Raw genomic sequence first — 10,794 nt, 5'->3', positions numbered from 1 at the left:
AGAAATCCTCCAACCGCTAAAATCGGACACCTCCATCTTGTTTCCATCTGGTGAAGAAAGAAGTTGCTCTCAGTGTCTTCAGAGGTTTTTAGTCATTTCCTTCAATGGTTCTTGGTGCAGCGCCCCCACAGGTCAGGAGGGGAACAGGTTGCTTAAGGGTTTGGTTGATTTGACTCGGCGAGAAAGAGAACTGAGTCTATTAGGTGTTAAGCAGCCTTAATGAGAGGACTACTTCAAGGCCCAGAATCCGGTTCTGACGATGAAAGAAGACAGAAGTATGACCCGTGTTGATTCACACACCTTTCCTTTACATAATCTTTATTGCTTTTTCTTATTGGGTTGAATACAGAGGAGGCTTACATCTCTAGACTCTGTGAAACACTGTCATGTTGCTAACAGCAGGGGACAGAAAAAGATCCAGACTGTGTTTTTATAATGCTTTGTGATTGAGGTCCAGTACACAAAGAAAAACTCATTAAATAAAACAGAAAAGGCTTCAGATCAGAGAGTTTGGAGACCAAAAATCGAACCACATTTTCTGTGTCTGGTAACGACGAGTTCACAGTCAAGTGCTAAATGTAGTGATTGACAGATCTGAATCATGATGTCATCTTTAAAAAAAACAAAGGAATCTGGACAAGCTGCGACTCAGGAGGAAAACAAGAAGCATTTCAAATCATGGATTTGTGAAAGACCCTGAGAGCGAGATTATATAGATTTTGATATTTTTATATATGTGTGTGTAGCACAAGAAGTGATGGAGAAAGGAGAAATCATCCATAATGAACAAATTAGATTAACATGCAAAAAAATCTAACCTAAAACTCACCCTTTAATTAATCACAATAGATTTTCACAGTTTTATATGCATTTATGTCATAGAAGAAAACTAAAAATAAACAGAACCAACAGACCCAGACAGACTGTTCTCCACTCACACACAGGAAAATCTACATAAAGCTTTTGGATTCTTATTGCTAGTCTGAGTCCCTCCTGCCGAGCCCTGGAGCAAACCGGTCGGGCCACAACAACAGAAACACCAGATCCTCAACAACTCTGCAGCATAAATGTGACATTTTAATACATGGCTTCTTCTCAAGTCATTGCAGACAATTAAACTCACACACAGAAACACACGCCTGGGCTCCAAATAAATACAATAAAAACAGTCCATGTGCATTCGAATGGAAGTCCAGTATTCATATGGCCGCACACGCAGACGGGACAGACGTGGAGACAAACCCCCTGAGGACAGGGAGGACACAGGAAGAGACAAGACAGAAACCATCGAGAGAGAAAGGGCCGCTCCTTCACCGACCTCTGCAGGAAGTTTAATTCATGAGAAAAGCATCGATTCTCCTCCGGCACAGCTAACGCTAACAACAGAAGCTAATGAAGGCTGTTAGCATCAAAATACAGTTCAGCTTAAACATAAAGATATTTATGGACTATATTCACAACTTAATTACTAAGATATGGTTTGTTGTTTTCTAAAGACTAAAGCTAAGGTTTAGCATTAGCTTCACTTCAGCCTTAGCGCTAACTTTGTTTGCAAATTTGTGAAAATTAGTCTCAAATTTGCACATTTTGCAAATAATTTGGTGATAATTTTATTTAATGTCTGATAAAAATAAAAGTTACAGAAATTTTTCACTACTTGGCATCAGGAAGGGGAGTTAGCCTGTTAGCAAGGTCCTATATTCACTAAGAATTAAAACTCTGCAAAATAGTTTTGGAAAGAAAAATAAGTAATAAAAATCCATATGGCAGAATTTCATTCCTAAACTCAAAGATTTATTGTTTTGTAACAGTTCAGCTAGCTTGCTTTGGGTTTCAGCAAATGAGTTTTTAGTTCTTTTAATCTGCGATAATCCGGAAAATAAGGAAAAATTTCAGACATTATTCAGAAAACTTTCTACTCAGGGAAAACAAACATTAGCCAATAAAACAGTTTTTATCCCTTAGCACTGCTAGCATCAACAAAGCTACATGTTTGGGTAAATTAATTCCAACTGGTAAATTTCATCAAACAGAATCTGCTCATCATTATGGAAGGAAAACTGATCGAATGGTTGACTGAAATCTGACAGAAAACTAAAAACAGCGACCTGTTAGCCTGTTAGCCGAGTAGCATCTTGACTAAAACCCATCAAACTATTTTCTTATCATCAATTAATCAAAAATCAACCTAAAAACATCCAATTTGGATTTTATTTAGCTTTTTTTTAAATATTAGCATAAAGAGTAAGCAACAAATTAGCTAAAGAGGCTTATAGCAGCTCGCTAGCTGGTGTTAGCAACCTCAGGTAGAAAATTATAACTCAACAGCTTTTTTAAGTTTCAGATACCTGATTAATGGTTGAACATAATTAATAACAAAAGTTTTTGATGTAATAAAGTCCAGTTGTTTGTTGCAGAAGCGGCTAAAGAGGCCGAGCCTTTCTCTCCTGACTGTAGTTAGTAGTACGAACAGAAGAGGTGGTAGTAGTAGGTTTGGAAAACGTTAGTGCCAGTTCAGGGCAGCGATGAGCCAATCGGAGCGGTTCCACTTCTCTAAAAATCCTTGATTCGCCTCTAATGAAGCCGCTAAGCGACCGACCATCACCGCCTTACAGTTCCAATATAAGCCACTGAGGTTTGATTTGCTTATGAGGTCATCTAATATTAAAAAAGAAAAATGTTCAAGAAGCAAAGTTTTCTACACACAAGCAAGAAAAGAAGAGACAGCCAGGCTACCGTCCCTCTGCTAAGGTTGGTGCTGATGGACGTTTAGCCCTTTAGAACATGTGCAGCAGGTTTCGGACACCAAATAGTGTTCACACCAACCTGTTTTATTCTTTATAAACCTATCCGCTGTCACCTATCTTCTTCTGGAAACCAATGATTGTCTCTAATGCTCAGCTGAAGACCTTTAGGGTCAGCTGTAAAGTTCAGACGTTTCCAAAGGAAATACGCGTCGAGGCGGACCCTAAGAGAGGAGATGAAACCCGGACAGGACCCAGGAAAACGCCAGACAGACGATAATACTGTAGGGGAGTAAATGCAGGTTTAACTGAGCTGAAGGTCAGATTGTCTGGATGATGCTACACCGATCTAGTGTCGTCCCGTTCTGACACGGAGCTGAAAGGCCGCGGGTCAGCTACACACAGCGTCTGTCTGAGCCCAGAAACACCTCCGATATCGCCCCGCCCACACTCGACAAGTTAGCGCTCATTAGCGCCTGTTAGCGGTCGTTAGCGCCCGCTAGCGGCGGCCGCCTCGGTTTAACCGGGCGACCCGGGAGGAAGACGTTGGATTTTCAGGGCTGCGTCCGGAGCTGCGCTAACAGCTTCAGTTAAAAAGCAAAAGTTGAGGTAAACTGAACCTGGAACAGGTGTTAGTGCCGCTACATGTTAGCATGCCGGAGGCCCTGCGAGTTACCCTAAAAACAAACACTAGGGGGCGACGATGAGAGACAGGCCAGAGACACGCTCACATTCACACTGAAAAACACACAAAAAAACGTTCAATTTGTTCAGTTAAAAAAAGAAAATCCACAAAACCAGAAGCCCCCCCAAACACACCTAAATATGAATGCAAACATGCAGAGAGCCGAGCGCGGCGCGGCCTGGAATCAACGGAGAATCATGATGAGAGAAACGCCTCTGGGGGGGTAGTGTGATGGGTTTAACCAGGAACGACGGCGCCCCCCCCAGGTCAGTCTGAAGGTTTCCATGAGCCAGCAGAGATGGGAGTCAAACCGGCAGGTTTCCAGTTACAACAGTTTTCCTCAGTCCCATCGCCAGGCGCCATTTTATTCAGTCTAAATCTGAAACATGATGTTCAAACCGGAGCAGCAGAAGTCCGTCGCCGCTCCGGTTCGACCCGAACAGTTCCCAAGTCCGTCCGCGTCTCCAAGTTGATCATCGATTCTCAAAACACAAATCTAGAACAATAAATCGTAATCATTTAATCTTTTTATTGCTGAAATATAGATTTCCCGCACAAAAATAGTAAATCACTGTCATCATAAAAAGCTATAAAAATTTAGATCCATCCTCCGGAATAACGCAGATAAAGATATAGCAACAAAAACATCTTTAGAAGTCGGACTAGTAGTAAGGCACTTCAAGAAAACGAGGTTCTGTCTTTCGGGAGAAGATTTTACGCGCTGGTTTTTGCATCATCGTCGTCGTCGTCCTTCGGTCGTATGGCACTGCGGTGATGGGGTCCCTCAGTCTACGCCCACCAGGGGGGGCTCTCCGTTGGGCAGCCGGCGCTCCAGCGGCTTGCTGTGGATCTCCAGCAGCCCCTGAATGAAGCCGTCTGCCGTGGCGCCCCCTGCTGGGCAGCTGGCGGGATCTTTGGCGCCGTCTGGTGGTGCGGGTGAGTCGGTGCTGGTGCTCGTCTTTGATTCAGTAGCTTGGTGGGGGTCGGCGCAGGGCAGCGGGGCCGGGTCGGACCGTTTCTCCACGTCTTCCTCCCCCGCCGACCCAGAACCCTCCCGCTGACCTTCGACCTCCTCCTTGGAGTCCTCCTCCTCCTCCAGCTCCTTGGCCCCCGCAGCGCCGCTGCCGCACTCGCTCTCGTTCTCAGACGGCGGGCAGGTGGAGGTGGGGGTGGGGGCGCAGGAGTCTCCGTCCTCGCTGGCGTCGCCGTCGGCGCCTCGCGGCCGCAGGTGGATCCGCTGGTGGCGGACCAGGCTGTGCTTCAGGGTGAAGGTCCGCTCGCACGTCTGGCACTGGTAGGGCCGCTCGCCTGGGGACAGACACAGCGTCACGCCGACAGCACAGAGGAGGGAGTCACCATGGCAACCACAGCTTCCTCCCTCCACCAAAAACCTGAGCTAAGGGCGGGGCCTATCTGCCCCTGGGGCGGGGTCTATCTGCCCCTGGGGCGGGGCCTATCTGCCCCTGGGGCGGGGTCTATCTGCCCCTGGGGTGGGGCCTATCTGCCCTCTGGGGGCGGGGTCAAGGTGTGCTCTACCTGTGTGTGACCTCATGTGTCTGGTCAGGTCCTGCAGAGACCAGAATCTTTTCCCGCACTCAGTGCAGATCTTCTTCCTCTTGTCCACCCTTCCTCCCTCGTTGTTCTTTGGTTCTGACGCCTCTTCGTCGCTCCTCTCCTCCTTCTCCTTCTCCTCCTCCTCCGACTCTCCGCTCTCGCCTCCATCGCTCTCTCCTTCCCGCTCTCCTCCTTCATCCTCCTCCATCTCCGCCTCCTTCTCCCCCGCCTCCGGCTCAGCAGCTCCGCTCTCCTCTTCCTCCTCCTTCGTAGGTGAAGGACCCTCCTCTTCCTCCGTCACCGCCGCCGTCTGCTCCTCCTCTGAGAGGTGCGCCCTCTCGTGGCGAGCCAGAGTCGTTGCATAGCGGAAACTCTTCATACAAACCCGGCAGACGTGTTTGTAGTCAGGCTGCTGCTTCCCTGCTGGGCTGCTGGCCGAGGAAGAGGAGGGCGCCGGCTTGTCCTGGTCTTCGGGGATCTCCGGGGCGTCCTGGGGCGCAGCTGAAGGAGACGGGGGGCGTGGCTCTTCTTGAGGGGCGGAGCTTGAGGAGGAAGTGGAGAGCTTAAAGTCGATGAGCTTCTTGCCAAAGTTCAGGTCGAGACTCTTGTTGCTGTGGCAGTCGTCGTCGTCCGTGTTCTCGGCCTGAAGGAGCAGGAAGACATGTTGGTCGTTATGCTAAAGATGCTATTCGCTTTGCTACCATCTGGTGGTCGGAGTGTGAACTGCATGTGGTTCATGGGAGGCAGAAGCCTGAAATAGGCCGACTGTGTGGAGTTAGACTAATATATCTGTAAATTCACCAGAATTCTAAAAATGAGTTTTATTTTAGGTTTGAGGCTTTTTAGCGACACCTGACAATTAAGCAACAGAAATGAGTAAAACTAAGTCATCGTTAAATCAAAGAATTACTTTAGACTTTTATGATAAATGAATAATAACTACATAAGTACGAAACCTGTGACTCTGCATTTTAATGTCAAACAGAGGATAAAAGTCTCCAGGACTGAGCTGTACGATCTTTCTGTATTTAGATTAATTTTAAAACAGAGGTCTCTGATGTGGAGGTCGCGACCCCTGGGAGTGTGGCAGACACCAAATGGGGGGGGTCAGGATATGACTTTCAGAGTCATGTGAGCCCTGAAGGCCAACATTAAATATATCATGAAATAAATAACCACTGAACACAATTTTAATGGTGGTAATAGAATTATTTGACTGCAGGTTAATCTCAGGTGTGTTCTACCTGTGTGTGCAGGTCGTCATTCCTTAAATACATTTGGGATGAAACAGATTAATTAGCATCACAAAGTTAGCTGTGTAGCTAGTTAGCATCATAGCTAAATTTAGGCTAAGTAGGTTAATAGTGTTCAAATTAATCTAACTAATGTAACATCTAACAGAACAGAGGTAATAACTTAATCAGAAATAAAATCAGGCATTATCAGGTCAGCCGAGGTATTTAAAGGGACAGTAAATGTTTTGGTTTTAGCCCTGAATCTCGTCAGACAGGCTGTTACCTTGCTGCTCTGCAGAGGCTGTTTTGCTGCTGCTCCTTTGGTCTCTGGCGCCCCCCGTTGGTCAGGCTGCTCAGTGGTTTCTGTGTCTTGTTGCTCTGCAGGTGGACTGCAGCCTGAGGCACAAACGTTAGCATTAGCATTAGCTTACTGTTTATAGATGAGTTATTAATAGATTGAAGTGTTTTCATTGGAATAGATTGAAGTGTTTTCATTGGCTGACCTTGGCTTGTTTTGTGGGTGGGGCTTAGCGGAGTGACGTCAGAGTGGGCGGGGCTGTTGACCGTGGAGGCGGGGCCTGATTCAGGGGCGAGGTCCTTGGTTTCTGGTGGCAGCTGCTCCGTTTCTGATTGGCTCTCTGCAGAAACACAAAGGAACCGTCAAGAGGAGGAGACCCAGGGTTCTCAACATGAGGCTCAGGGTGGCAGCGGGGGACCGGGTCATAAACCACTGGGGAGCGTGGTTGGGGTCCGTACCAGCGCTCTCGTGCGAACCATCGTCCCCCTCCTTCTTCACGATGGCCCCGTTGCGCCGCAGCGTCCGGTGCGTCACGCCGTGCTTGCGCAGCAGGTGGCGCTCACAGTTGGACTTGGTGGAGAAGAAGGCGTCGCAGCGCGGACACGGGAACGGCTTCTGGCCTGAAGGAGACGGAGAGAGGCTTCAGTTCGCCGCTAGGTTTCCTGCTGCTCTGCTGTAGCAGTCTGTGCGGCAGGTTACCTGTGTGCGTTAGCATGTGTCTCTGCAGCGAGCTCATCCAGGGGAACACGCGCGGGCAGAACGGGCAGGTCATCTTCTGCACCGAGTTGGAGTAGGCGTTCTTCTTTCCTTTAGTCTGAGGAACCGTCATGGCCGCCGCCGGCTTCCCCTCCTCGCTCGCCCTGCCCTCCCTCTCCTCCTCTACGGTGGCTGCGGCTCGTTCCATCGCCGCCGGCGCCGTCTCAGGCCTCTTCGCCGGCTCGGCCGCAACGGTCTGCAGGTAGGTGCTGAACTTGTTGGCGTCGGTCGTGGCGAGCATCTTCTCCACGCTGGCGAACTCTCCGCTGGATTCCAGGTCGATGCCGCCACTCGCTGCCTTCTCCCTCGCCGCCAGAGCGGCCGGCTTCTTGCGTGTCCGCCGTCTGTTAGGAGAGGAAGTGTCAGACGCTGCAAATGGTGGCAAAGTATGGCAGAAGGAGGGGAAGTACCTGGAGGATCCGTCGGACACGTCTTCGCTGGGTGGATCCAGGGCGGCGGGTCCGGAGGCTTCGGCGTCGAGCTGCGAGGACGGCGCTGCGGTCTGGGCGGCGCCGTCCAGCATTCCCTGTGCTGCGGACACGGAGCTGATGATCTGAGCGATGGAGGCCAGCGGCGCCAGGTCTTTCACCGAGGGCGGCGAGGAGGTGGAGGGCTTGGGCAGCAGCGGTTTGAGGCGCTGCGCCCGGCCGGCGGCGGGAGGCAGCTGGTAGCAGCCCGGCGGGGGCGGAGCTTGCACAGGAAGAACGCTGCTTGCAGCCTTCTCCTCTGGAGACGCAGCGAGCTGCTGCTCCATGGTGGGGCTCTGCTCCGTCTTCAGCTCCGTGCCGCCGCCGGCCTCCCGGCGCTGACGCTTGCTTGGGATGGACAGGTCGATGGGCTGGTCCGGGTCGGCGCCGTCGAAGCCGTGCGAGGCGTTCTCCGTCTTGATGGCCGGAGACGCCGTCCGGCTGCCCCGCCCCTTGGCGGAGAAGTCGAGCGGCTGGTCGAGCTCCGCCGGGTACAGCAGCTCCTCCGCCTTCACCGCTCCCAGGCCGTTCAGCGCAGCGCCGGCGGAGGTGGACGGCAGCAGCGTGGTGATGTGTCCCTCGATCTCGCGCTCCTGGACCTCTGGGTGCTGCTTCAGCAGGTGGTGGATGCAGTTCCGCTTGGCCAGGAAGGCGGCGCCACAGCGCCGGCACTCGAACGGCTTCCTCTGGCAGCCGTTGTGCGTGCGCAGGTGGATCTGCAGCGCGCGGTACGTCTTCAGGTCCTCGCCGCAGAACCGGCAGGTGGTCTCGCAGCCCGTCTCCGCCTCCTGCGTGGTGGTCGCCGCGGTGATGCCGGCTCCGCTGCTGAAGGTGACGTACTTGATGTTCTTCTCGATGTCCTTCCTGGACGTCTTGGCGTGTTTCTTCCTGAGGTGGCGCTCGCAGTTGGCCTTGACAGTGAAGGGGTAGTGGCACATGCGGCAGACGTACGGCCGCTCGCCGCTGTGCGTGCGTAGGTGGCGGATCAGCGTGGCCTTGTCTGGCGCCACATAGTCGCACATGTTGCACTGGTGGGGCAGGATGCCGAGGTGGAAGCGCATGTGGGCCTGCAGGGCGCCGGAGACGGCGAACACCTGGTCACAGAAGCGGCAGGGGAACGAGCCTTTAGCCGAGGCGGCGGCGCTCCCCGCTTTGCCTCCCGCCTTCCTGACGCTTAGCCCCGCCTCCTCCTGGAGCGGCGTGGTGGTGGCGGGCGGCGAGTCGGACAGCGGTGTGTTGGCGTCGCCCATCGACTCGGCCTCCATGTGAGCCCCACCTCCCGCCGAGGAGGAGGGCGTCTTGAAGATGGAGGGAGTGGGCGGAGGCAGGCTGGGGCTGATGCAGCCCAGGGAGGCCTGCTGGGAGCTCTGCAGCGGCGGAGGGGTGGTGGTGCTGAGGCTGGAGCGGGGGCTGATGGGAGGCTTGGGCTTCAGCGGCGGCATCGCCTTCTGACCCGTAAGCTGACCTGCAGGACGGAACCAGTTAGAGAGAAGAACCAGTATGGCGGTCAGACTGGGAGAAGCTGGTGAAGGACTGACCTGTGAAGCCCGGCGCCTTGGCCAGCGGCGGCAGCCCCATCTGGTTGGGCGTGGCGGCGGCCACCTTGAGGATCTGCTGGATGTCGGCCAGCTCCATGACTCCGGAGCCGCCGGACTCTCCTGGTTTGCAGCTGGAGGAGGCGGCGCCAGCGGTGGCGGCGCCCCCCTCCGGCTGCAGCAGGAAGCCGGCCTGGAAGGGCTGCAGCGACAGCAGGCTGAGGGCGTCCCGGTGCGACAGGCCCTGCAGGGCGGAGCCGGACGCCTCCAGCAGCGGGATGCTGAGCGCCGCCAGGCCGCCCAGACCCAGGGCCACGCCCAGGCTGCCGGACAGGAAGGCCGAGGCCGGCTCCTGGGGGAGGCTGAAGGACGGAGGCTCCACGTGGATCACCTTGATGCTGTCCAGGTGGGCCTGATGGATCTCGTCGTCGGTCGGACCGGACTTCACCTGGAACATGGCAGCATCGGCATCAGAACGAGAACCAGCAGCTCTGGGCCTCAGGAAGCAGGAGAGGAGCAAACCTTGGACACGTGCTGCAGGCCGAGGGCCTCCAGGAAGCCGCTCTGCTCCGACGGCGGATTCCCCGCTTCCTGACGTTCCTCGTCGGCCCGCGTCTCTCCGTTCTCCTTCGGCCTCTCGGCGGCCTCAGCGGGTCTGTCTGAGTGGGAGGCGGTCTTATGGAGGTCCAGGGCGGAGCGCAGCGGGAACGCCTTGTCACAGGAGTCACAGACGAAGCGGTGGAACTTACTGATGCAGCGCCGCAGGTTGGTCTCACACCACACCTGAAGGGGCAGACAGACGGACGGGTTAGAGCGCCGGCGGAGCCGTGGGACGGCGAGGTGGAGACGGTCCGACCACGGCGGCGGGGCGCACCTGAGCGATGTGAGCAAACTTCTTGCAGGAGAAGTCGATGAAAGCCAGGTCGTTGAAGCCGGTGGGGATGGAGGGGTTGTTCTGGATGAAGGGGCGGCCGCTGGGGTCCTGGGGGAGGAGCTTATGGACCGCCGCGTTGTGCCGCAGCAGTCCGCGGTGAGTCCGGAAAGAGAGGCAGCAGAGATCACACCTGGAGAGCAGAAACCAGGGGAACCAGATTCAAATCTAATCTTAAACTCAGGGTTTGTTTACTCTCTGTATCCGATCCTTTAGCAATGATTTGGCCATGAAACCAGAACCGGGTCATCTCTTCAGTTTACGATCCGTTTGGTTCCAGTTCCTGGAAACATTTGGCCCCTATATCGGTTCTGAATCGGTTCTGCTGCATGAAAAAGCTAACAGCATCTGGTACCAGTACCTGGGAATGGACTGAGCTACAGAACCAGGTGCTAGACCTGAAACCGGACCAGCAGAACCAAACCAGAACATCAGGAGTTTGATCCTCAAAAGTTTGAAATTCATTCTCCTCCGGGTCGGTTAAACCATGGCTCCCTCCATCTCTCTCTCCCTCCCTCCCTCCATCCCTCCATCCCTCTCTCCCTCCCTCCCTCCCTCCATCCCTCCCTCCCTCTCTCCATCCCTCCCT

General features: G+C 53.5%; 1 protein-coding gene across 1 annotated transcript in view; it reads right to left on the bottom strand.

Annotated features, from left to right (window-relative positions):
- Positions 1 to 305: 305 nt before the first annotated feature.
- rreb1a (ras responsive element binding protein 1a) overlaps positions 306 to 10,794 on the bottom strand; it is a 42,125-nt gene continuing 31,636 nt past the window's right edge. Inside the window, exons 10-19 of the mRNA XM_007540533.2 lie at positions 10,149 to 10,338; positions 9,797 to 10,057; positions 9,278 to 9,722; positions 7,683 to 9,204; positions 7,216 to 7,616; positions 6,975 to 7,136; positions 6,722 to 6,856; positions 6,502 to 6,614; positions 4,966 to 5,626; positions 306 to 4,737 (exon numbers count right to left, since the gene is read on the bottom strand). Of these exons, the coding sequence (XP_007540595.1) occupies positions 4,214 to 4,737; positions 4,966 to 5,626; positions 6,502 to 6,614; positions 6,722 to 6,856; positions 6,975 to 7,136; positions 7,216 to 7,616; positions 7,683 to 9,204; positions 9,278 to 9,722; positions 9,797 to 10,057; positions 10,149 to 10,338 (4,414 nt within the window). The 3' untranslated portion in view covers positions 306 to 4,213. The remainder of the gene's footprint in view (positions 4,738 to 4,965; positions 5,627 to 6,501; positions 6,615 to 6,721; positions 6,857 to 6,974; positions 7,137 to 7,215; positions 7,617 to 7,682; positions 9,205 to 9,277; positions 9,723 to 9,796; positions 10,058 to 10,148; positions 10,339 to 10,794) is intronic.

Source organism: Poecilia formosa, unplaced genomic scaffold (assembly GCF_000485575.1).
Source record: "Poecilia formosa unplaced genomic scaffold, Poecilia_formosa-5.1.2 Scaffold547, whole genome shotgun sequence".
In the NCBI taxonomy this organism is placed as follows: domain Eukaryota; kingdom Metazoa; phylum Chordata; class Actinopteri; order Cyprinodontiformes; family Poeciliidae; genus Poecilia; species Poecilia formosa.
Note: the sequence above shows the minus strand (reverse complement) of the source record. Positions and strands in the feature narration are given on the sequence as shown.